This window comes from Lactuca virosa, chromosome 7 (assembly GCF_052849685.1).
Source record: "Lactuca virosa cultivar CGN04683 chromosome 7, Lactuca_virosa_CGN04683_v6, whole genome shotgun sequence".
Classification (NCBI taxonomy): domain Eukaryota; kingdom Viridiplantae; phylum Streptophyta; class Magnoliopsida; order Asterales; family Asteraceae; genus Lactuca; species Lactuca virosa.
Genome location: NC_136432.1, coordinates 75,505,505 through 75,532,967, shown reverse-complemented (window position 1 = coordinate 75,532,967; position 27,463 = coordinate 75,505,505). Strand labels below are relative to the sequence as shown.

The following is a 27,463-nucleotide window of genomic DNA, read 5'->3' as shown; positions in this document are numbered from 1 at the left end:
AGCTAATTTAATTTTAAGTTGAAAAAGAACTTTTAGTATTTTGAATTTGAAAAGATACCTTAAGAATTGGTAATTTTGAGTCAATTATTTGAAAATGGATCCATTTTTTTTTTCAGAAGGTTCAAATTAATAGGTAAAACATGATTTTATAATGAGTTGAGGAGTAAGGTTTGTAGATGGTGGAGCATTACGATTATTCATGATTCTTTGGATGTGGCGCGCGAGTTCGGGAGAAAAATCTAATTTGAAGGCTACTTAAAGGGAATGGGTTGATGTAGCAACTTTATTCACTTTTTGGGTTATTTGGAGTTTCCCAACAACATGATTTTCAATGAGAAGATAATATTCTATAGTAGCAATTTCATTTTATTGGATTTGGAGTAGATGTAAAATGACTTAAATCAGTGGTGTGATTGGATAAAGAATGCAAATTTGATTCTATGTACAAAGTAACTTAATTTTCTAGCTTTTGCCAAACTCGTTTTAAAATTTGGTTGGTTGTTCAAAAAAAATTAATAACCAGTAAAACTTCAAAAACTTAGCTGAAAAAAACATGTCCAGACGGTCAAAATCCGTAAAAAAAATGTATTCAATTACCTATAATTTCAGCATTAACTCTATTAATAAATACTATTAGCATTAATAGTGTGGTTTTATAATCTTACCTAATGCATTCGTCATTTAGTAAAAACGATAAAAACTGAACAATAAAGTTTTCATGCATGGCCAGCGGTAAAATTTTACCGGCTTTAACTCATTGCCCATCCCATCTAATCCATGAACATTGGACATATCTGCAATTTAATATAATTACAATTTTCATTGCAATCCACTTTACAAAGAGTAATGGTACTAGTGGATTAAAATACTACCACTTAGTGACAAAGTTCATGATTTTTCAATAAATGGTTACATCAATGAATAGAGAATTTTGATTGATTATATGAATTATGAAATAATTGAACATCGAAGATTCATTAATTATAGGTAAATATATAAAAAATTTGGGATCAAATGTACAACTTGTTCGCAGAAAAATTTATGCGAAAAGGTAACTCTCTAACACTAACACGTGTATGTACGTATGTGATTAGCTGTATTATTTAATTAGCATATACTATTATAAGATGATGTCATCTTCCATGCCTCATGGATCTTACCTCGTTTTATAATTAATTTTTAAACAAGCAATTAGCCTGACGTGGCTTTTGTCAGCATGCAGAACAAGTCAACTCCATCTTTGTTTCTTAAATAGGTAAGGAGAAGGAATTAATGAGGATTAACAGAGCAGATAAAGAAGAGATATACAAAGATGGAGGGTTCAAGCTCCAATCAATATGGCAGAGTGACAGAATACCCATACCCATCAAATCTTTCTGCATCAAGCTTTATTAGTGTGAAGCTGAGTGGCAGGGACAAGTATCATATGTGGAAGCACAGATTCGATGTCTGTTAGAGAGTCATGATATGCTTGGTTTCATCAGTGGAGAATTCTTTCACTACACTGCAAAACAAGAAGGTGGTGACAGTTACAGACTGTGGAGAAGATCTGATGCAGTTGTGAAAGGTTGGATCCTTGGTTCTCTTTCAGAAGAAGCACTCTGCTACGTTTTGTACTGTCTCAAAGAAAACATCCATCGAACCGTTGATGCAGATTTTGATGCAAAATCTCTATGGGATGAACTGGGGTCTATCTATAATCCTCAACGACTTGTAGGTACAATTAATCTCTTTATTGTTTGCTAATTAATCTATTTTTTATTTGAGTTAATTAGTAGCTAGGATTTATATTAGTTTTTTATATGGTAAAATAGCTAGATATATGTGTAGCCTCTTTACAATATGTACACCGGCTTAAAAGATGTTCCTTACTCTACAAAAAAGTTTTTATCACGATTCCCTTAATTTGTATTTTTATTTGAATGTATTTTATATCCCAAGAGAGGTAATGCATCTCCTTGTTCTATTGTTCTTCTGTCGTCTTCTGAGTCCCTAATGATACGGAAAGCAACAAGAGAGAGAGAGAGAGAGAGAGAGAGAGAGAGAGAAGACTTCCCTCTCTCTGTCTCTTCTTCTCCACGCATAAACATGACCAACCCAGTGTTTTGGCGGAATGGTGTTGTGATGAGGAGGCCAACCTCTTTGGAAGCTTCACCTTGAGACCATATACCCACAAGACCTCATGCTTAATTAAGTTTAGGGACCTTTATTGTACCATTTAGATAAAACGTACAGGGTGTAGTTTAAGCTGTGTTTTTTTCTTCATTTTTTATGTACACTATCGTACGTCTTTGCATCTTTCTCTCCTGTATGCATATCAAGAAGCAAGAACAAATTAAAAGCCATAATTAATTTGGCTGAAGTTTGATCTCTTTCCTGATAATGTATAAGTGCAACAATGATTAGATTATATTAGAGCACATATTTTTCTATCTTGTATATATGGTTTTTTTATGTTGAGACCCAATTGCAGATTTACCTGACCCAAAAGAGACAAGAATAGAAGAGGCTCACAAAAATTTGCACCGGGCTACTCTAGATGGAGATTGGGATAAAGTTGATAGCATTTTGAAGACCGGATATGTTACACTGTTTAGCGAAATCACCAATAATGGCAACACAGCACTCCATGTAGCAGCGAGTAACACCAAAAAGCCGAAATTGTTACAAAAAATGTTGGAAACTATACAGGACACACCAACACAACTACATTATCAGATAAATTCAGAAGGAAGCACGCCACTTCATGTTGCTGCTATTGTTGGCAACACTGAAGCTGCTAAAATCCTGGTGACAAGAAACACGGATTTGCTGTTCACCAGCGACTACAGGAATCAGACACCACTAGCCATAGCTCTTTGCAATATGGATACCAAGATGTCTGAGATTCTGTTGCATTTCAGTAAAACTGACAACATGAATGATACTCAGTTTTCTGACAGAAGTGGTGATGAGCTTCTAGCTATTCTTATTTCATCTAAAGATTTCCGTAAGTCTCTATTGAATTCAAATTTTCCTTACTAAAGAAACTAGCCATTTTATTGATCGATACAACTAACTTTCCAATATATCTAGGCTTGGCACTTAATTTGGTGGAGCGTTACCAAACATTCAAAGATGATGCTGTGCTTATGGCTATAGCTCAAAATTTCCCAAAAGAACTCAATATATTAGAAAAATATATAGGTTAATTAGTCTCTTTATTTTTATCTTGATTCTATATGTTTCTTAATTTAAATTCTCAATTTATTATTAGGAAGGCCTCCCTAACGAACTTTCTGCATGTATACCAAATTTCTATATATGTTCAAGGGACTAGCATAATGGGTAACAGAGTAAAAGAAGCTCTGAACAGTGTTCAGGATGGTATGGTTGAGAGATGTGTTCCATTTTGCGGATCATGGGTGGAAACATTATTCTGGCTATTCTTTGTTGGTAGGTCATGATCAGTTGATATCTTTTTCGATGTACTTTTGATTTAATTATGTCGTGTCATGCAGGAATTTACGGGATTATTATGTTTTTCCCGCTAATCCTTAAGATGTTAGGTAAGATGTGTTAGGATCGAGACACTAACACGAAACTCTCTCTCTCAGCTCACAAATTATAGAAAAACAAGAACACAATGATTTATAGTGGTTCGGTCGAATTTCTGACCTACGTCCACTCTTGGTAACTAGGAATATATTCTATTGATCTTGGTACACCGTTTACAAATACATATGATTACTATATATAGAGATTGAAATTGCAAGTTGTCAAAAGTAGCTGCTAATCATGATCCGTGAAACATGGTGCCATGATTTCTTGCATGTTTTCTGCCTTTACTTTTGTCTGCCACTAAACAAGTGGCTTCACCACTCAACAAGATGAATATATAACAGTTATCATCACTGTATACATCTCATAAACAAAGTCAATTTCTTTATTTAATTTACTCAATTTCCATCTATGTCTCAGTGTGGCCATTGATTAGAAAGAGAGTTCGAGTTTATGGTGAAGCTATGCAACTATTGTCCAAGGTATGTCAATTGATAAAGGATACGCATTGGTACTCCTCTCGTGACTATTACGAGCATCCGATTATTGAAGCAACAGGACAGAATGCATATCAGGTTGTAGAAGGTATCGTAAGGTTTTTCCCATCTGCAATTTGGACTACCAACCAAGATGGACATATATTATTCAATATGCTGTGATAAATCGTTCTGAAAAGGTTTACAATCTAATTTATCAAATGAGCGAACATAAAAATGGTTATCGAACAATCAAAGACCCTTATCAGAATAACCTCTTGCACTTGGCTGGAAGATTGGCGCCTTCCAGCAAACTGGATCTTATATCGGGGGCTTTTTTACAAATACAACGTGAATTACAATGGTTTAATGTACGATCCTCAAATGTTTCAAATTTTGAATTTTACACTGCAGAACAAAAATTATTTATCAAGCATGGTTATTGGTTAACAACGAATTAACATATTGTAATCTTGTAGGAGGTCCAAGGATATGTATCTCCTTTAATCGTCAAACAAAAGAACTTTTTCAACGAAACACCTCAAATGGTATTTACAAGAGAACACAAGGACCTTGTGATTGAGGGAGAAAAATGGTTGAAGGCCACTGCGGAGTCGTACACGATTGCAGCTGCATTGATCACCACCATTGTGTTTGCAGCGGCCATTACAGTGCCAGGAGGAAACAATCAGGACACAGGGATCCCAGTTTTTACGAACAACATTGCCTTCACAGTATTTGCAATATCAGATGCCATATCATTATTTGCAGCTGTTACTTCGTTGTTAATGTTTCTGTCGATTCTCACGGCGCGTTATGCTGAGCAGGACTTTCTCTTGATGTTGCCTACAAAGTTGATAATTGGTTTGGCCACCTTGTTCATCTCAACAACAGCTATGCTCGTAGCTTCTGGTGCAACATTGTACCTTGTATTTGGCCAAAGCAATTCAAAGATTCTTATTACAATAGTTGTGTTCACATGCCTGCCAATTGTTGCTTTTGTGACCCTGCAGTCCCGTCTTCTCATAGACTTGATGAGTGCCACATATGGTCGTAGTATGTTTGGTAAGAAAAGAGATCGCCCCTTCTATTAAAATATTTTTTTAAAATTCTAGAACAGTGGACTGAATACAGGTGAAGTGAAAGAAAATACTCGAGTCATTTTGAACTGAATATGTGTTGATCTCAACTTTGTAATATGCCACGATTATTGCATGTACCATCCACACTTGTGAAACAAATATATTCTCTCCATCCCAAATTAATTGTCTACTTTTGACTTTTGATGTCTTTTTCTTCAACTTTGACCATAAATATTTTTATTTGTGTTATCACTACAAGAAATCTTGGCATTACCGGCGACCTCTTTAGCGGCGACAAGGGGCAATAGCGGCGACATGTAATTGACACGTTACATGTCGCCGCTATTGCCCCTTGTCGCCACTAAAGAGGTCGCCGGTAATACTCGCAAACGGCGATCCGCGTCAAATTACCCCCATCCGTCCGATTTGTTTTCGATCCAACGGTTGTAGAGGAAAGCGAAAACGCGCTGACTTTTCCCTCCAATGTGTCACCGCTATTGCCCTATTGTCGCCGCTAATACACTAGCGTCGCCGCTATTGCTTGTCACCGCTAATACGCGTGCAGATAACCCCTTCCCAGTTCCCTTTTCCGCGACATTTCATGTTGTTTCTTTCCTTCTCTCGCTCTCGTTTCTTGTTACTGCTTCTCAACAAATCTTGGACCAGTCGACTAAGTGGAGGAAGAAGATTTAAGGAGGTGCTAGCCCTCCTGCCACCACAAGACCGCCACACCTTCCCCCGTTACCGGCTACCATTGAGCTCAATTCCGAAATTACCCCCATTCAAGGTCAAATTCCTCCTATTTGCTATTATTTTTCTGTTTTGGATGATAAATTGGTTTGGTTATGTCGGAAATTGCCTCTTCAATTGTTGTTATATTACTAATAAACACAAGACCCATTCGTATTTTTTTTCTTGCTTATTATCTGTTCATGAATATATAAATTGATGCTATATGTGGGAAATTGTCTCTTGAATTGTTATTAGATCACCTATAAACACAAGACCATTAGTATTTTTTTTCTTGCTTCTCTGCTTGCTTCTCTGCGCCATGAAGGATCGATGAGGAAGAAGCAGGAGGTATCAAACCTCCTGATTTAACCAAACTCCATTACAAAATATATATGATCAGCCCCTCAACTTCTGATTTGTACGGTTTTAGTCCCTTGCTCTAAAAAATAATTAAAAGTCTAGTCTTAAACAAAGAAACTTCAATTAAAATCTTCAAAGTTTACCCTATTGAAATTGGCATGAAATTTGGCATGAAATTGGCTTAAAAATGAAATTTGGCATGTTTTTGTAATTTTTGTTTATACCACATTGGCTTAAAAATGAAATTTGTGTATGTTTTTGTAATTTTTGTTTATACCACATTGGCTTAAAAATGAAATTTGGCATGAAATTGAAATTGGATATTAAAATTGGAGGTATATATACATTTGTTTGATTTTGTTTAATTAGAAAATCAAATTAATTTATCTTTAGAATCAAATTAAGTTACCTTTATAAAATCAAATTAAATCAATTATAAAACCAACTTAATAGTAACATACTTTTAGTGAGTTAATGTTGGTCATTACAACTTTAGCTTAATTAGGTTATTAATAGCAACATACTTCTAGTAATTTTAATTTAATTATAAAATAAAATAAAATTAATTTTAAAAAAATCAATAAAAAATAATAAATTAATTGTAAAATCAAATTAAAGTAGTTTTAAAATCAAGTTAATGTTAATATTAAAATAAAATAAAATTAGTTTAAAAAATTAAACTAAATTAATATATATATAGATATATATATATATATATATATATATATATATATATATATATATATATATATATACTTTTTTAATACTTTATCCATTTCTGATTATTTGTTCATGTGTTCCCATGTTGGGATACTATTTGAATCATCAACTTTATCAATAATCTACTTGATTTTCGTTTCCCGTAGAGTAAACCTTAAACACTAAATTATGTTTCAGTTGCATCATGTCTATTGATAAAAGCTGGACTACTAATCCACATCATCAATCTCCCGAGTTCCAGCTAGGACTCGACTCTTTTGTCGAGAGATCCATGTTACACCTAGATTGTAAAGGTGAAACCAGATGTCCGTGTGAGAAATGTGATAATCGTTACTTCATGGATCTGAAAGCAATGAGACGTCATGTTCGTATATATGGTTTCAGTCAATCATACGACATGTGGATATATCACGATGAACCTTTAATCCCTCTAGTTGTAGATGTCGTATCGCCAAGCAACGAGATGGCTGATGGTATTGACGATATTATGTGGGAGTCGAGAGAAAATGATACAAACCTCGATGAAGGAACCTCGAATACAGGGGGTAGTGGTGTCGATGATGATTTTGAAGAGTTGTTAGAGGCAGTCGAAACCAAGTTATATCATGGTTGTACGTTTTCTTTCCTTGATTTTTTTAGCAAAGCTGATGTATATGAAGGTCAATAACAAATGGACTGATAGTTCATTTGATCAACTCCTTGAGTTGTTGCATTCGACATTTCCACCAGACAACAAGGTTCCCCGTTCATATTAATTAGCAAAAAAGAAACTGAAGAAGTTAGGTTTGGGGTACGAGTCAATTCATGTGTGCAAAAACGATTGTTTTCTCTTCTAGAAGGAACACAAGTCATTGCAAGTTTGTCCCGTTTGTAAAGAGAGTCGGTGGATTGATAAAAACACCAAGGGTAAGAAAGTGGCTCATAAGGTGTTACGGTACTTTCCAGTGACCCCTAGACTACGCCGTATGTATTGTTCACGGTACACTTCTAAAAATATGATATGGCATAGTACTGGGAGATCAGAAGATGGTGTGATGCGTCATCCCGTTGATGGAGAGTCTTGGCAAAAATTTGATGTAGATTACCCTGACTTCCCGAGCGAACCTCGCAACGTACGTCTAGGGCTGGCAGCCGATGGCTTTAATCCATTTGGTAACATGTGTAATCCACATAGTACGTGGCCGGTTGTACTCACCACATACAATTTGCCACCATGGCTTTGTATGAAAGAGTCATCATTCATGTTGGCCTTGTTGATTCCCGGCCCTAAAGCGCCTGGAAAGGACATAGATGTTTTCCTTAGGCCGTTAGTGGAAGAGCTTAAGTTTTTATGGCAATCAGGCGTACGTATTAAAGACGCAGACAAACACATTCTTCACGATGAAAGCTATGTTGTTATGGACAATAAACGACTTTCCAGCTCGTAGTAGTTTATCGGGATGGAGCGGACAAGGGTATAGAGCATGCCCGACTTGCAATGAAGACACTCCTTCGTACCGTGCAGTAAATAAAGTCGTTTATATCGGTCATCGTCGGTTCTTAGATGCTGATGATCCATTAAGGATGAGTTTGAAATTTAACGGGCAAACCCGAGACAAGACCCGCTCCGAGACACTTTACTAATGAAGACATACAAGAGCAACTAGGTCGTCTAATACTTCGTAAACCGGGTAAACATCCTAACACTCTCAAGGCAAACATGGATCGACAAGGATTCGAGTTGAACTGGTCGAAACGTAGCATATTTTTCGATCTCGAGTATTGGTCTTCTCTGCAGCTGAAGCACAACATAGATTTGATGCATGTCGAGAAAAATGTGGGTGAGAGTCTTTTGGGTACTTCTATGATTAAATGATAAGAGTAAAGACGCATCAAATGCACGTGAGGACTTGAGAAATTTGAATATCCGACGTAATCAATGGTTGCAAAAAAAGGGTAACAAGTTCACTAGACCACATGCAAAGTACTCATTCAAGAAACCCGACCGCAAAATCTTTTGTCAATTTATAAGAGATGTTAAATTCCCTGATGGGTTTGGATCTAATATCAGTAAGAAAGTGGTAGATAATGATACTAACATTATTGGGTTGAAATCTCATGACTATCACATTCTTATGCAACGTTTGATACCGATTGGAGTTAGAGCATTATTGGACAAAGAAACTTCTACACCAATTGTAGATCTTTGTACGTTTTTCAAGCAAATTTGCTCCAGAACACTAAAGGTGGAGGATATGAGGAAAGCAAAATAAGACATTATTAGAATCTTGTGCAAGTTAGAGTTGATTTATCCTCCATCGTTTTTTGACATTATGATTCATTTAGTTTTGCATTTACCTGATGAAGCGATTGCCGGAGGCCCGATATGTATGAGATGGATGTATCCGTTCGAAAGGTATATGAAAAAACTAAAAAACTATGTCAGAAATAAGGCGAGGCCAGAAGGTTGTATAGCTGAAGGTTATGTTGTTGAAGAAGCTTTGTCATTTTGTTCGATGTACCTTCGAGATGTCACTCGCCTTGAAAGAAACGTAGATGTTGTCATTGAAAAAACAAAGTTTTGGATGTTTGAGTCCAAGTGTCGACCGACAAGCTCAACGCAAATCAAACATCTTGATATAAGGGAGAAACATAATATAGAATGGTTTATATTGAATAGTTGTCAAGAAGTCAAACAATACATCGAGTAAGTGTTCTTACTTTTAATTATCTTTTATTATTTATTGTCACTTTTTTCCATTCATCAATTATATATATATATATATATATATATATATATATATATATATATATATATATATATATATATATATATATATAATTGTTATATATATATATATATATATATAATTTTTTTCCATTCATCAATTATATATATATATATATATATATATATATATATATATATATATATATGTGGGAAATTGTCTCTTGAATTGTTATTAGATCACCTATAAACACAAGACCATTAGTATTTTTTTTCTTGCTTCTCTGCTTGCTTCTCTGCGCCATGAAGGATCGATGAGGAAGAAGCAGGAGGTATCAAACCTCCTGATTTAACCAAACTCCATTACAAAATATATATGATCAGCCCCTCAACTTCTGATTTGTACGGTTTTAGTCCCTTGCTCTAAAAAATAATTAAAAGTCTAGTCTTAAACAAAGAAACTTCAATTAAAATCTTCAAAGTTTACCCTATTGAAATTGGCATGAAATTTGGCATGAAATTGGCTTAAAAATGAAATTTGGCATGTTTTTGTAATTTTTGTTTATACCACATTGGCTTAAAAATGAAATTTGTGTATGTTTTTGTAATTTTTGTTTATACCACATTGGCTTAAAAATGAAATTTGGCATGAAATTGAAATTGGATATTAAAATTGGAGGTATATATACATTTGTTTGATTTTGTTTAATTAGAAAATCAAATTAATTTATCTTTAGAATCAAATTAAGTTACCTTTATAAAATCAAATTAAATCAATTATAAAACCAACTTAATAGTAACATACTTTTAGTGAGTTAATGTTGGTCATTACAACTTTAGCTTAATTAGGTTATTAATAGCAACATACTTCTAGTAATTTTAATTTAATTATAAAATAAAATAAAATTAATTTTAAAAAAATCAATAAAAAATAATAAATTAATTGTAAAATCAAATTAAAGTAGTTTTAAAATCAAGTTAATGTTAATATTAAAATAAAATAAAATTAGTTTAAAAAATTAAACTAAATTAATATATATATAGATATATATATATATATATATATATATATATATATATATATATATATATATATACTTTTTTAATACTTTATCCATTTCTGATTATTTGTTCATGTGTTCCCATGTTGGGATACTATTTGAATCATCAACTTTATCAATAATCTACTTGATTTTCGTTTCCCGTAGAGTAAACCTTAAACACTAAATTATGTTTCAGTTGCATCATGTCTATTGATAAAAGCTGGACTACTAATCCACATCATCAATCTCCCGAGTTCCAGCTAGGACTCGACTCTTTTGTCGAGAGATCCATGTTACACCTAGATTGTAAAGGTGAAACCAGATGTCCGTGTGAGAAATGTGATAATCGTTACTTCATGGATCTGAAAGCAATGAGACGTCATGTTCGTATATATGGTTTCAGTCAATCATACGACATGTGGATATATCACGATGAACCTTTAATCCCTCTAGTTGTAGATGTCGTATCGCCAAGCAACGAGATGGCTGATGGTATTGACGATATTATGTGGGAGTCGAGAGAAAATGATACAAACCTCGATGAAGGAACCTCGAATACAGGGGGTAGTGGTGTCGATGATGATTTTGAAGAGTTGTTAGAGGCAGTCGAAACCAAGTTATATCATGGTTGTACGTTTTCTTTCCTTGATTTTTTTAGCAAAGCTGATGTATATGAAGGTCAATAACAAATGGACTGATAGTTCATTTGATCAACTCCTTGAGTTGTTGCATTCGACATTTCCACCAGACAACAAGGTTCCCCGTTCATATTAATTAGCAAAAAAGAAACTGAAGAAGTTAGGTTTGGGGTACGAGTCAATTCATGTGTGCAAAAACGATTGTTTTCTCTTCTAGAAGGAACACAAGTCATTGCAAGTTTGTCCCGTTTGTAAAGAGAGTCGGTGGATTGATAAAAACACCAAGGGTAAGAAAGTGGCTCATAAGGTGTTACGGTACTTTCCAGTGACCCCTAGACTACGCCGTATGTATTGTTCACGGTACACTTCTAAAAATATGATATGGCATAGTACTGGGAGATCAGAAGATGGTGTGATGCGTCATCCCGTTGATGGAGAGTCTTGGCAAAAATTTGATGTAGATTACCCTGACTTCCCGAGCGAACCTCGCAACGTACGTCTAGGGCTGGCAGCCGATGGCTTTAATCCATTTGGTAACATGTGTAATCCACATAGTACGTGGCCGGTTGTACTCACCACATACAATTTGCCACCATGGCTTTGTATGAAAGAGTCATCATTCATGTTGGCCTTGTTGATTCCCGGCCCTAAAGCGCCTGGAAAGGACATAGATGTTTTCCTTAGGCCGTTAGTGGAAGAGCTTAAGTTTTTATGGCAATCAGGCGTACGTATTAAAGACGCAGCGACAAACACATTCTTCACGATGAAAGCTATGTTGTTATGGACAATAAACGACTTTCCAGCTCGTAGTAGTTTATCGGGATGGAGCGGACAAGGGTATAGAGCATGCCCGACTTGCAATGAAGACACTCCTTCGTACCGTGCAGTAAATAAAGTCGTTTATATCGGTCATCGTCGGTTCTTAGATGCTGATGATCCATTAAGGATGAGTTTGAAATTTAACGGGCAACCCGAGACAAGACCCGCTCCGAGACACTTTACTAATGAAGACATACAAGAGCAACTAGGTCGTCTAATACTTCGTAAACCGGGTAAACATCCTAACACTCTCAAGGCAAACATGGATCGACAAGGATTCGAGTTGAACTGGTCGAAACGTAGCATATTTTTCGATCTCGAGTATTGGTCTTCTCTGCAGCTGAAGCACAACATAGATTTGATGCATGTCGAGAAAAATGTGGGTGAGAGTCTTTTGGGTACTTCTATGATTAAATGATAAGAGTAAAGACGCATCAAATGCACGTGAGGACTTGAGAAATTTGAATATCCGACGTAATCAATGGTTGCAAAAAAAGGGTAACAAGTTCACTAGACCACATGCAAGGTACTCATTCAAGAAACCCGACCGCAAAATCTTTTGTCAATTTATAAGAGATGTTAAATTCCCTGATGGGTTTGGATCTAATATCAGTAAGAAAGTGGTAGATAATGATACTAACATTATTGGGTTGAAATCTCATGACTATCACATTCTTATGCAACGTTTGATACCGATTGGAGTTAGAGCATTATTGGACAAAGAAACTTCTACACCAATTGTAGATCTTTGTACGTTTTTCAAGCAAATTTGCTCCAGAACACTAAAGGTGGAGGATATGAGGAAAGCAAAATAAGACATTATTAGAATCTTGTGCAAGTTAGAGTTGATTTATCCTCCATCGTTTTTTGACATTATGATTCATTTAGTTTTGCATTTACCTGATGAAGCGATTGCCGGAGGCCCGATATGTATGAGATGGATGTATCCGTTCGAAAGGTATATGAAAAAACTAAAAAACTATGTCAGAAATAAGGCGAGGCCAGAAGGTTGTATAGCTGAAGGTTATGTTGTTGAAGAAGCTTTGTCATTTTGTTCGATGTACCTTCGAGATGTCACTCGCCTTGAAAGAAACGTAGATGTTGTCATTGAAAAAACAAAGTTTTGGATGTTTGAGTCCAAGTGTCGACCGACAAGCTCAACGCAAATCAAACATCTTGATATAAGGGAGAAACATAATATAGAATGGTTTATATTGAATAGTTGTCAAGAAGTCAAACAATACATCGAGTAAGTGTTCTTACTTTTAATTATCTTTTATTATTTATTGTCACTTTTTTCCATTCATCAATTATATATATATATATATATATATATATATATATATATATATATATATATATATATATATATATATATATATATATATATATATATATATATAATTTTTTTTCATCAATATAGAAAATTCAAATCTGAACATCCTGAAAGTGACGAAAAGACCGAATTTCCCAACTGGTTTCTTGAAAAGGTAATAATAATTAACAAACAAATATCTTTGATAAATATAAGAATCAAGAATACATAACACATCAACATATGTTTAATAGGTTTATCAGATGGAAAAAGAAAACTCTCCAGAATTCCACAAAGAGTTGTCAGCCCTTTCAATGGGTTCACAAATGGATGTTTATACTTACATCGCGTGCATAGTCAACGGTGTTAGGTTTATGGTACTTAGTGGTGATGCACAACGCACAACGCAAAACGCAAAACTCTGGGGTTCTAGCGGTTGGTGAGAATAGAGAGAAATATTATGGCCAGTTAGAAGAGATTATGGAGGTGCAATATCCATATGATTATTCGACTGTAATATTTTGGTGCAAGTGGTTCGATACGGGAGATATTCGTGATGATAATTTCATAAGTATCGACACTGAAAAAGAAGCGTACCAAGATGATCAACTCATATATGCTTCGCAAGCCAAACAAGTGTTCTACATCCGCGAGCCTGTTAATCATCGAAGAAACCAAAACAACAACCCTCGTTGTGTCGTCGAGCATGTTAATCATCGAAATATTTGGGATCTACCATCCGACAATGCTCGTGTCCAAAATGCTTACAGTGACTCTGTCCAAGATGTCGACAATCTGGAGGCCGAAAATGTTGACATAGTTCAAAACAACTCTTCATCTGGAGCTAGACTTTTCATCGACTTCTCACAATACTTTCAGAACAATGTTGATGTAGCTCAAAACAATGTTGATTATGACGATGAAGACGAGACTGAAGTACCTCCGCCAACGGGTAGAATCGATAATGTTTCCGATGAAGAGACTGATTATGATGATGGTGATTCTGATTATGATACCGATGAAGAAGACATTGAAGTATATGATGAAGATTCTGATTAAAAAAATCAAATTTTTTTTTGTAATAGAATCTTTATTTGAAATGTACCTTTAATTCATATTGTTTGTCTAACTTTTATTTATGTTGTTTGTCTATATTGTATATCTTACAATTTCGCAGGGTAACTAACTTTTATTCATATTGTATTTCTATATTGTACATCTTGTAATTTACAGGCTGCAGATGAGGTTTACTTGGGCGATACTCTTGGCCATGATGGTTGATGTTATGGGGCTTGGACATGGAGGTGATGGAGTCAGGGATCCACCACCTCCAGTAGGCTTTGGTCGTGGTCAACACGAACAAGATGGTGAGTTCTATTATGATATATTTATTAACTATTTTTATTATTTTATAATAAGTTATCGTGACTAATATTTTTAATTGTATTTTTTCAGCCGAGCTTCCAAAAAAAGAAGGGGCATGTCAAAAAATATCGAGCTGGGAAAGTTGATACGGGCAAACAAGGGAAAGCCCGTGGATTTGGATTTCGACAGGGAGATCACATATTCCCCTGTCGGGAAGCGTGGTAATTGGTTCACACATGAAATTGGGAGGTATTTGTGGAACAATGTCCCTTTCAACGTATCTGGTTGGGACAATGTTTCCCCCGCCTTAAGGAACGCAGCAGTTGTACATCTAAAGGTAACTTGGATACAATTTTAAGTTTAGTTGTGATTGTTATTTAATTAACTAAATTTTTTGTGTTTTGCAGAATAAATTTGATTTGGATAAGGTTAACATGGATCCAGAGCGTGCTCAATTGTTGCGGAGCATTGATTCGAGTCTTGCAAAAGTTTACAGAGGCCGAAAAAGTAAAGCTCATTCTTATTTTAAGGAAATCGGGGGCCTGCAGATATCCCAGCCGCATTAAACAACCCCCCTAATGGTATGTCACATGAAAATTGGGCGAAGGCAGTCGAACATTTTCAAACGCCAGAATTTTTAAGGCGTTCGACGTCAAACAAAGAATGTCGTGCAAAACAAGTAGTTGTAAACAGAGGGGGGTCGAGCTCATACAGCAATGCATGTTTCAAAGAAGTAAGTTATGATATATTTAAATATTTATTTAAAGTATAAGTAATCTAATTTTTAATGTTAAATAGGATATCAGTCGAATCGAAGTCTTTCGTAAGGCTAATTCCAATCGCCAAGGGGTATTTTATAGTCCTGCAGTCGAGCAACAATACGTAAGTGGTTAATTTGTATTTTTCATATAAGTGTTTATATCGTCAAGGGTATTTAGTAATCTAATTTTTATGATTTTTATTATTTTTTAAAAATACATAATGCTTTACTCGAGGAGATCAACCAACGAACCCAAGCTACTTCTGAAGCAAGCGGTCTAGCACTAACTGATATAAAAAATTGTTTTGAAAGAATATTGGGTGTTCGACGCAGACATATCAGAGGCATTGGGCATAAACCCCCTACCGTTGTGTCCATGTACGATCAGGAACAACCAATGACACAAGAACAACCACAATCACAGGTAATTGTTAGTAAATGCTATAATGGAAAGTAGAATGCTATAATGATATGTTGGTTATGATTTGATATGTTGATATTTTGTAGTTTGGTAATTTTTGGAAAGTAATGTTATAATGGAAAGTAGAATGGTATAATGATATGTTGGTTATGGTTTGATATGTTGATATTTTGTAGTTTGGTAATTTTTGGAAAGTACAATGCTATAATGGAAATTAGAATGGTATAATGATATGTTGGTTATGGTTTGATATGTTGATATTTTGTAGTTTGGTAATATTTTGGAAAGTAAATGCTATAATGGAAAGTAGATGTATGTTTAAGTGTATTTGATATGTTGATATGTTGATATTTTGTAGAATGATATAATTAATTATAATGCTATTATGATATGTTGTTAATATATTTTGTTTTCTTTATAGTTGGAAATGCTGCAAACAATACTAAAGGACCCGGCCTGTTCTGCAGCATTGGAAGAGTGGTTTCGCTCATTGTCGTCACCTAATAATGAAGGAAATGATGAGGACGAGTACTTACTTTAGGATTTTATGAAATGTTTTGTAATTTGGAAGAATACTTTAGAATGTGGTATGGATTAATATTTTGGATTGATTGTATATGGATTAATATTTCTATAAAAAGTTATCAGATTTTATAAATGCTATATGGATTAATATTTGGATTGATTATAAATTTAATGCTAAATAAATAAATTAAAAAAAAAAAAATCAAAACAGTTTTTGCGGCGACATCTTTTGTGGCGACATATATTTATTAGCGGCGACAAAGTATTAGCGGCGACAGGTCAATAGCGGCGACGTGCATTATTAGAGGCGACAAAAAGCGTATTAGCGACGAAGCATTACCGACGATGCATTTGCAGCGACAAGTCGCCGCTAAAGGTATTAGCAGCGACATCCCTAACCTTTAGCGGCGACAGACGTCGCCGCTGTTGCCCAATCTTCTTGTAGTGTATATATTACTTGATAAAACTTATAAAAATGAAATGAAATTAAAAATACAATCCATTCATATATTTTGCATCAAGTATTATCAATCAAAAACAAAAATATTTAAGGTCAAAGTTGAAAAATAAAGACTTCAAAAGTCAAATGTGGACAATTAATTTGGGACGGAGATAGTATATGTCATATATTGAAAGATGAGCAAGGTACTAAATAACGTGAGGAGTGGGCTTGGCGGCAAAGTCAAAATTAAGTCATTGCAAGCCTTGGCGAGCCATGACGTTTTTCAAGGCGTGACTATTGTATATAAATTAAAAAAGATAAATCATATAATTATTGAATTTTATAAAATATATCAAGTTTTTAGAAATGTTATATTAATATTTAATATAAAAAAAGTTAACAAAAACTCAATTATTTTAGGACCGATCAGAAAAAAAAAACACGCGCCTTGAAAAAAAACTCGCGCCATAACGCGATAAGGCGCGCCTTGACACGTTATTTGGGTGTCATGCTTAACAAACCCACCTTGGACGTTTTTGTAACGGCTAGGTCACCCCTCGCGCCATGGCACGCCTTCAGGCGCGCCATGACGCGCTTTTTAGAACCATGAAGATGTGTATTGCATGGATATGTAATTCAAATAAAAGTAATATCAACAAAAAAGGTAGAGCTAATGGGTAGGGGTGGGGAAAACCGGATACCCGAAAATTCGGATATCCGAAAATTTTTACATAAGATTTTAGTATCCGAATCCGTATCCGAATTTCGGATATCCGAAATCCGGATACAGATTCGGATACCAAAATCATATATCCGAAATTTTTGTCTAATCTATTAAACAGTCAAAAAACTCAGTAAAGTAAAGATTAATCAAAAACTAATAAGCCATGCAACTTTAATATTACAAACCACAACAAATATTAGTTTTTAACTAGTTCTTACCAATAATTCAAAAGTTCAAACCGGATCAAAAATTACAAACCACATAACTTAAATATTAAAAGTTCAAAACAATCATATTCTTAACAGAAAACCAATAAATAACAAAAAAGCAGCATCCAAAAGTCCATTCTTTTATTCCTGATTAACCAGTAGCATCACTTCATCAATCATCATTCAAATACTTGTAGGCTGCATTTCGAAAGGATAATTATTAATAACAACTTTATAACAATCAAACACACCAAGAGCTTTGAAATATAGCACATATGAAATAAAAACAACAACATAAATATATACATATCTATATAAATGTCATAAAAAAGAAACATACCCATAAGCCTTAATCAGCTTTAATACTTTACTTACTCCTCTGTTATATCACTTTCATTCACATTTTCATCAATGATAATGATTGGTTGCTCCAAAGTTAATTCCTTCAAATCTATTAGACACAAAAATTACGACATTAAAACTATATACAATTAGAATTTAAATAATAATATTCATAAGTTACAACTAACCATTTTCTTCCAGCTTCTCTATCTCAAGCAAGATATAATCGATCACAATCGGCTTACGCGAAGAACGTAACCAATCTTGTGCACAAACGAGGGCTTCCACCATTCTTGGAGTTAAGGAAGTACGGAAAGAATCAAGCACCCCGCCCCCGGTGCTAAATGCCGACTCTGAGGCAACCGTAGAAACCGGGATAGCAAGAATATCTCGGGCCATCTTAGAAAGAATCGGGTATCTACATTGTTGAATTTTCCACCACAACAATATGTCGAAATTGGTGTCCATTGGTTCACGTTCTTCCCCCAAATATTTATCTAATTCTGTTTTCTTTGATGTAGTATCCGAACTTCCCATTGCCATTTCAAATTTTTTTGTCATGATAACCTCAATATCCATTACCATATCACCCCCCCCCCCCCCCACGCTCTATTAGGATCAGAAGGAGAGTATGTATATGACACCTCAACATCCTTTTCTTTTTGAGGCATAGAAGAGTGATAAAAATCAAACAAAGCGCGCATTTTGTAATCTAAGTTGAAAATGAAACGATTGGCATTATCTTTCTCGAAGTTTTCTTTAACAACCCACTGGATATATTGCCATTTACGCCTTGGGTCGAGAACCACACCAATAAACATAAATTGATTAAGCTTTGTAACGTCCCCCCAATACTTCTTGTATTTCAATTTCATTTTTTTTGCCATTTCCATGATGGACTTGTCGGGATGCATCGTGAAACCATCAATCACATTACCAATACCAAATATTTCATGTACATAAGCATTTGATGTTACATACTTTGAACCGGAGAACCTTGATGTAGCATCAAAAAATATCTTCAAAAAAGGCAACAAACTTTGCACATTCATCCAATCCATGTCGCCAATCAACCCACCATCAATCTTTCTTAGTTCCTTGACACAACTTGAATCTTTCAAAAGCAAGTTTGAGAACGCTTTCCTAAATTTAATTGCGCTCTCAAGCATCAGGTAAGTCGAATTCCACCGTGTTTCAACATCCATGGAAACCAAACTCTTGCTTTCTATTTTTTCCTCTTGAATGCACTTTTTAAATCTTTGCAGCCTTGCAGGAGAAGACCTCACATATTTCACAAGTGCACGGATTTTCTTTATAGATGAACTAATATCACTTAAACCGTCCCTAACAACTAAATTTAATACATGAGCAGCACATCTCATATGTAGAAAAGATCCTTTCAACACATCGCTTTCCCAATGGTTAAACACCTTTTTCAAATGGTTAATTGCTACATCATTTGAGCTAGCATTATCAATCGTTACAGTCAAGATATTTTTCAAACCCCATTTAATCAAGCATTGCTCAACAGATCTGCCAATTAGTACCCCTGTATGACCAATGATTGGACAAAATTTGATAATTCTTTTATGTAAACGCCAATCGTTATCAATGAAATGTGCGGTCAAACACATATAACATAAGTTTTGCCCTGAAGTCCAAGTATCTGTGGTTAGGCAAACTCTGGAAGACAAATTTTTAAAAATATCTGTTAACTTTCTCCTTTCATCAATAAAACAAGTGTAGCAATCATTGGTAGAGGTCGAACGTGAAGGAACAAGAAAATGGGGATTAACTACCTTCATAAATTCACGAAAACCATCGCGTTCCACAAAAGAAAATGGCAACTCATCAACGATTAGCATTTTAGCTAAGGCTTTCCTAATTATGTCTTGGTTGAACTCCCACAGCTTAGGTATTGTTACTGTTTCAACAGAACCATCATCACTTGCATGTGTTTTGGACTCGAGATCGATAAGCTTTTGTTTCTTATCAATATTTGGTTGGTATTTTTTGCAACTCAAGACATGATTTTCAGAGGGGAAGTACCATATACAGTTGCACAACCGATCCTACGTTGACAATGTATACACTCTGCAATATCCGGAATGCCTGTATCTTGAAAGTGACCCCACCAAATAGATTTTCTTTTCCTGACATGTATAGAAGGGGATTCACTTGCAGAAGGAGCACGAGGTGGTTTTTTTAACCTTTTTCAGGTTTGAGGTCTTTTTCTTTTGTTTCTTTTTCCCTTTGTCATTAGTCGTCACCTCGTTTTCAGATACAAATTCGCATTCTGAGCTAACTTCATCAACAATTTCCATTGCGAAAAACCTGAAATAATACATGTTATTGAAGTTGAAAACATAAACACTAAATATGGTCTAAAATGGCAACTTTTGAAAAATGAAAACTGTTATGACTTTTTGGAATCTATTGTTTAATAGTTGAAAGTAATACATGTGAAATTGTTAATATGTTGTGATAGCCTGATAGGTTATTAGAAAGTATCTATAAATAATATATTATGGGAATTGAAAGTGGAGAATCACAAATTTAAGTGTAATATTATCTAGAATCACAAATTGAAAGTGGTAATTGAAATTTGAAAGTAATACATATGATAAAAAGATTCGCATTCCATCCCACTCAAGTATAATATTATATAGCGTTTCTTTCCAATACACATTCTATATTTCCCGACAAGGCACAAATCCAAGAACCTAAGTGAAATCACAACATTTGATGATGTAATCGAGACCAATAGACAATAACATACTTACTAATTAGTGATTAGTAATTACCTTTAGGTTTACCAGTCGGCACTCAGAATCAATGGTAATCAGGAACGAGGACGTGAAATCTTGAGCGAGTGAATGGTGACCTTAACGGTGGCTGTTAGACTTGGGTGGACTTCGGTGAATGTTGTCAGCCGGTGCTCGAGCCTTGAATCGATTGAGCAACTTCAGAGTTAAGAAGTGCAAGAACTTGATATTAGAAGAGTGGAGGCTGGAGAGTGGAGACTAAACCCTAAAACGTTGATAACTTTCTTTCATAACCAGATTACCCCATCGACCATTGTACCCCTTTTTAATTTTTGAGTTTTATTATTACTTTTTATGATAATATTTATTATTATTTACCCTATTTAAAACAATAAAAATATCAAATTTGTATTTATACTTCGGATTTCGGATTATCCGAAAACCCGAAAATCCTCAATATCAATATCCGAATCCGTATCCGGATATTCGAATTTCGGATATCCAGTTTTCCGGATATTTTCGGATCGGGTTTTCGGTTTTCGGATCGATTTTTCCGGATTCGGATATTTTTGAGCGCCCCTACTAATGGGAGGGAACATTGTATATTTTATCACATTGTGCATTGTACTTCTCCTTAAGAGCTGAGAGAGTTATGCATCTCCTTTTACTTTTCCTCAAGAGAGTTTTGTATCTCCTTGGCACATTGAAATATATGTTCTTTATATTGTCAAAAATTCTAAAAAGGTGTTAAAAAAAAGTCGTAGAAAAATAAATTTGTAAATTAAACTAAATTTGGAACGAATTCTTAATAAAACTTAATATTCGGATCAAATTCGTAATAAAATTTAAAATATAGGCCAAAAATGTAAAACTTGAAAGAGGGTTGCATGTGGAAACTATATATATATATATATATATATATATATATATATATATATATATATATATATATATATATATATATATATATATATATATATATATATATATATATATACTAGTGGTGGACCCGCGCAAAGCTGCGGGGACGCATAATTTCTTTCGGCGATATGTTTCGTTTACAAAAATATTATGTCCAAAAGAAAGTACATGTCGAAGACAATAGAATCCAACTTTGATGTTAGTAGTTGTAGGGAAAGTGTTTCATTAGTGTATAATTCCTTAATATACATGTCTACAAATGAGCTTTTATACCAAAAAATCTAATAAGAATCGAAACCGAAACCTTTTATTTGGTGTGGTTCTCAGTTCTCCCAAATCTATTATTTTTTATTTTCGATTAGTAATTAGAACCGGGTAGGGGTATACTGATTCTCCAAATCCATCACTTTCGGTTAGTAAATAGAACCGAGGGAGAACCACTAAGAAAAATATGAGTAACCTATTGTATATAATTAACATTTTCAAATAAAAAAGCAAATGACCACGATTCTGACTCCATATTTTTATATATCTAACAAACTAACCAAAAAAAAAATTCCAACTTTAGACATAGATACAACAAATAACAAATCATATTTTGCTGCCAAAGAAGGAGCAAACAAACTCCATTCTAGATGATTTCTTTGTAGTAATTTGTAAGAAACATAAATGGCAAGGAACTTTGCTAGAATAAGAAACAAAACCCAATAACATTTGAGGCATCACACCACAAAATTAATCAGAAGAGGCGGTATGCAACTCCAACCAAGATGATTTATCTCTAGCATGGTGGATATCCCGAAACAGTAACGAACTTTGTTCAACCACAGTAAGAACCATAATAGGAAGCAATCCTATGTGATTTATAGCCTTCACCAGAATCTAGATATATCTGCAAATCAACATTAACATTTCAACTTGTATAAAAATCATATTTTCAAGAAAAATAAATCAAAAATCTATAGCAAACTCACTGGAACAGCAAGAAAGAAATGCAATGGCTAAAAAAACAAACAAGAACTTAAACCTGTGAGAGCTTGAAACCACCTCTTTGGAATAAAACTCGTTAGAACTCTAACATATGAGATCACAAAGGAGTAAAATCCTGCCAAATAATTATCAAAAAGGGCCATTATTTTTTAAATACATATCACAAAGTATACACTGAAAAAAATTCTATAACGATGTTGTTCTTATCAAAGTATTAATCCTTTGCAACTTGTTGAAACAATGATCGTTTATTTGTTTTCCTGTGTAATATTATGTCAAATAATTCTCAAATTTAGCAACCATTGTTTTAAACATGTAAATAGATCAAAATTTTATTTAAAAAAATAATTATTAATAACCAACATAATTATGCATAAAAAACCATCATATTGATGCCTTGAAAGAGCACCATTATCGATAGTGAGTTGGTGACAATACTTTGCAATTTATGCATCATTCACAATTAAAGACGGGGCTAACCTAGAGGCCTCAAATATGTTATGAAGAAGTAACCGATATTCCAATCCATAAGAGTATGATACTATAATAAACAAATAAAATGAAGTATGTTGCTAACTCATGCAATTCATAATTTCAAAAGCTCATTTCATATGATTTTAAAAATTCATTTCATATAATTTTAAAAACTCATGCATATAAGTATTGATCTTAATCGGTTTAAATAAAAAATGGAAAGATTATCGCTGTATTTTACAATAGTAATATAGTGAAAATGCAAGAAAAATGTGAAACTTTTGATCTAACGACCAAAAATTGACAAATGTTGTCATCAAAGAAACATGTACTTACAATAAATGCATCCTAAATGCCTTTTATTTCAAGGTCAACTACACCAAGGTCAACTTTTAACAGACCCACAAAAGTATGTCAGATCGATTAATAAGATAAAATATCTCAGATCCGTATCCCGCATCTACAATAAAAAAATAGCAATATAATTAAAAAAATAAAGAAAAACTATTTCTTGCATTTAACTGAAAAAAAAAATGAGCTTAAATGAATTTAAAAAAAAATATTTGCAACACACTTTACTTTCTTTACGAAAAGGCTTAAAAAAGGGCAAAGTGCAAGAAAATTTTATTCTTTAGTGGATTCATCACAACCAGGTGCTTTACATGTTATCTTAGAGCATTTTATCTCTTCTTTCTACAATTAAAAAAAAACAAATTTATACCATATTCATAAAATCTACTAAGTTATAACATACTTTTTTATTTGTATCTACTACTGTCATGACAAATTTTTTACCAGATTATACAAAAAGGATAAAGTATCATCAACCAATGACAAAAGAGTAGAGAGCCAAATAGTCCTGAGGGGGTTCCATATAAGCACATCACATTTTTATTTGCATAAGAAATGAAAATTAATAGAATGGAAGGAATATCATTCCTTCAAGAACGGTCAATTTCATTCCATCAAGAGAAATAAATATTTCTTCATTCAATAGAATATAAAAAGAGTATATTTTAACAACCGTTTGATGCAGGGGGTATATTAGTAATTTCACATGCTTGAATTGATTACCTTATTTTCTGCATTATATTAGCGAATTCAAGAAGCGGGGGCCTTAGAGGATAAGGCTCTTTATTTTAGGTCGCTCAAAGTTGTTATTTTTTCATTTTGCTCCAAATGGTTAGCCTCAGGATCATCCTAAACCAATATAATGTTAGGTATAGAAGATGAAATGAAATAAATCAATATCTGTTAGTAGATTCATGTAAATAAGAGTAAACTCTCTTAATGGATTGAAGGGGACATCAGGTCATACAATAAATTCTACATCAACAACAAAATCCAACTAAATCACAAGATTATGTCAAGCACAAAAAAAATTAATTGAAAAAAAGAAGATGAAAGAAAGCCTTACCTGATAGAAATCATCATAAGAGATGGTGTGGTACTGTTCCTTAATAGGCTCAAGTAATCTGACAACCATGTCGATGTTATAGTTGGCAGCATGGCTTAACTCAAGCTTGATCTTCATAGTGACCCAGATGGTGTCTCCATTTTGTATTAATGTCATTGTTGAGTCCCTATCTGAATCATCATCATATCCCCAAATCAATAACACCAAGTGTCATAGCCCTGCATACAAAGTAAAATAAATAAAACTAAACATATTTCTCCTAAAAAATGTAATTATATTAAATTTGACTGTAAGCAACCAAAATTTTGACCGTAAGCAATCAGATTCACTTAGCTTAAGCGCTTAACCTTTAATATGTAACCCTATCAAATATCAATCCAAGTTTCTGCATAGCCTGCAAGAATTTCATTTAAAATGTAAGTGCAGAAAAACTGTGCATAAAGTAAAGCATTAATAAATGGTATAACCTGCAAGAAATTCCTTCTAATCACTTATCTAACACTGATGATAGGTAGCTTTCCCTAATATTCAATACACACAGAAATGTGGATTATGTTCCAACATTACAAATCTACAAAAATAAATCATTTAGGGTCTGGATTTTATTTTTAAAACGACAAATAAAAAGAAAATATGATAGCAAAAATTCAATAACACTACCAAGTAATAACAAAAACACATTTGATTCAAAAGATTTAAAGAAAAGAAAAGCAAACTTGATACCAGGTTGAGAGGTGAGAGGAGTGAACTTGTGTTAGAGATTCTTTGAGACATTCCAACAAGCATATACGATGCCTATTAATAAATCAAAATAAAATAACATACCAATTCAATATCTAAATGGCAGAATTTGAAACCCATTCATATAATCGGTATTGAAGGGCTTCAAACCGTCACCATTTCTTGAAATGCATCCGGATCATGTTGAACCCAACTTATTGTGTTGATGGCGCAGTGTGAGCGGTGGTTGTAAAGAAAATCAGAGGCGAAGACGTTGATGGCAGAGAGGAATAGAAGCGATGGATACGGTGGTGGTGACGATAGGAATTCCGAAATGGCGAAGGGTAGGAGAAGGCTTTTTGCAGGTGATTGAAGGCGACCATAAGAGGGAAAGAGACCATGATGGTGCTGTCGATGCGGTGTTGTAAAGATAGTGGTGAATGATCGGCGAATGTCTAGGTTAGAGAGAGGTGGTAGGGGAGTGATGGTGCCGACGATAAATTGTGGCTTAGGGTTTGAGATACAGAGCATCGTGGTGAACGACATTGTGGTTTGCAGTCACATAATGATATGCCAAAAATAGCCACTCGCCCTGCCTTCAGTAAAGCATTAAAAGAGGAGGATAGAACCAGAGATGCAATTGCTGGAAGCAGAGGCGATGTGAAGTTATTTAACATAAATCCATGGGCCAAGAATGAGGAGAGTGCTGGTGGTGGTTGCATTAACCGATGAGGGTGACAGGGTCGGCAGCTTTCGTTTTTGAGAGAATAAAATGAGAGAGTTTGTGAAGGAGATGGGAGCTGAAATATTTGGGATTCAAGATGGGCCAGAAGTGATTGAATTTAGCCGATATATCTGGATTCTAAAAGGATTAGGTACGACTTGATCAGGGATTAATGGGGCTAGATCGAGTGAAATAAGAAACCTATGCGTATTGAGTGATTGTATTTTTTGCTTAAACATTTGGACGACTTAAACTATAATATTATAATATTATAGGTTTGTTGTATTTTAAGCTTAAACACTTATACGTCTTAAAAAATAATATTATTATATTCAATCTATTTATGAAAATAGTCATATTTCTTTTATAAGATAGTAAATATATATATATATATTCAAATAAAAGCATTTCTTATATTGAAAACAATTAAGAACAATTTTTAGACGATTTTTCGGTACACATCTTTCTTATATTTTTCTCTCTACATACCTCTCTCCTCTTTCTCTCTATACATATCTCTATCATCTTTCTCTCTATGTATCTCTCGAGGTAATCTGAAACACTGTCACCATCAACGGACCTCCATCGGAACCACCATAATGACTTCGGAATCACTGTAATGACACCGGAACCACCCTACTTTCGTCGAAATCATCGAGTTTCTTCTTCACTCTCTCTGGATCTGTTTGGTTTCCCGATATCATTTCCCGATCTCCAGCTCTGCTTATTGTCGTATCCTTCCTTCAGAAACCACCTCTTCACTTACCTTCATCTCCCTCGCCTCCCACCATCGGAAATCAAACCGGCGGCGCTTAACTCTCTTCAGATCTGTTTGTTCATCATCTATTGTTAGCCGGAGCATTGCTTGAGAACCTTATCCCTAACTTCATCTTCGAGAACGAAATAACAGCCTGTGATTTGAGTCTACAGATTCGTCGGAGAAGAAAGACTCGTCGGAGGAGGGAGACACCAGAGAGGGCATGGGAAGACTTAGATGTTGACCTTCAGATAAAAGACCTTCAAATAAAAGCACATCGGCGGCGGCGTTTGTTTAAATTTCTACAATCAGGTCCCTTCCTAAACTTTTTTTTGTGGTTAAATCATAATTTAAGTTCAGACAATTAGGTCACACTTATAACTGAGAAGCGAGAATATGGGTTTAGTTCTGGTGGGCTGCTTTTGATGAAATAAATATTTAAATGGTGTATCAAATATATTATGGGCTAACAAAA

At 34.3% G+C, this 27,463-nt stretch overlaps 1 protein-coding gene across 3 annotated transcripts; it reads left to right on the top strand.

Annotated features, from left to right (window-relative positions):
* Positions 1–1,288: 1,288 nt before the first annotated feature.
* Positions 1,289–5,281, top strand: LOC145123362 (uncharacterized). Of its 3 annotated transcripts, none has more exons than XR_013715110.1 (7): positions 1,289–1,717; positions 2,474–2,989; positions 3,076–3,186; positions 3,313–3,435; positions 3,501–3,548; positions 3,961–4,387; positions 4,496–5,281. XR_013715110.1 is itself a non-coding variant. In XM_079058572.1 (7 exons), the coding sequence occupies exons 1-7, from the start codon at positions 1,468–1,470 to the stop codon at positions 4,597–4,599; spliced, it is 1,317 nt and encodes a 438-aa protein (XP_078914698.1). In that variant the 5' UTR covers positions 1,289–1,467; the 3' UTR covers positions 4,600–5,281. The 3 variants fall into 3 exon arrangements, 2 of the variants coding, with proteins under 2 accessions (XP_078914698.1, XP_078914699.1); XM_079058572.1 differs by having other exon boundaries at positions 3,961–4,125; XM_079058573.1 differs by lacking the exon at positions 3,501–3,548 and having other exon boundaries at positions 3,961–4,125.
* Positions 5,282–27,463: the final 22,182 nt, after the last annotated feature.

What these genes read in the sequence shown, in the direction of transcription:
- LOC145123362 (XM_079058572.1), top strand. Translation starts at nt 1,468, where the DNA reads ATGCTTGGTTTCATCAGTGGAGAATTCTTTCACTACACTGCAAAACAA. An exon ending in TAATCCTCAACGACTTGTAG is followed by an intron (nt 1,718 to 2,473) that starts GTACAATTAATC and finishes ACCCAATTGCAG; the next exon opens with ATTTACCTGACCCAAAAGAG. An exon ending in GCTAATCCTTAAGATGTTAG is followed by an intron (nt 3,549 to 3,960) that starts GTAAGATGTGTT and finishes TCTATGTCTCAG; the next exon opens with TGTGGCCATTGATTAGAAAG.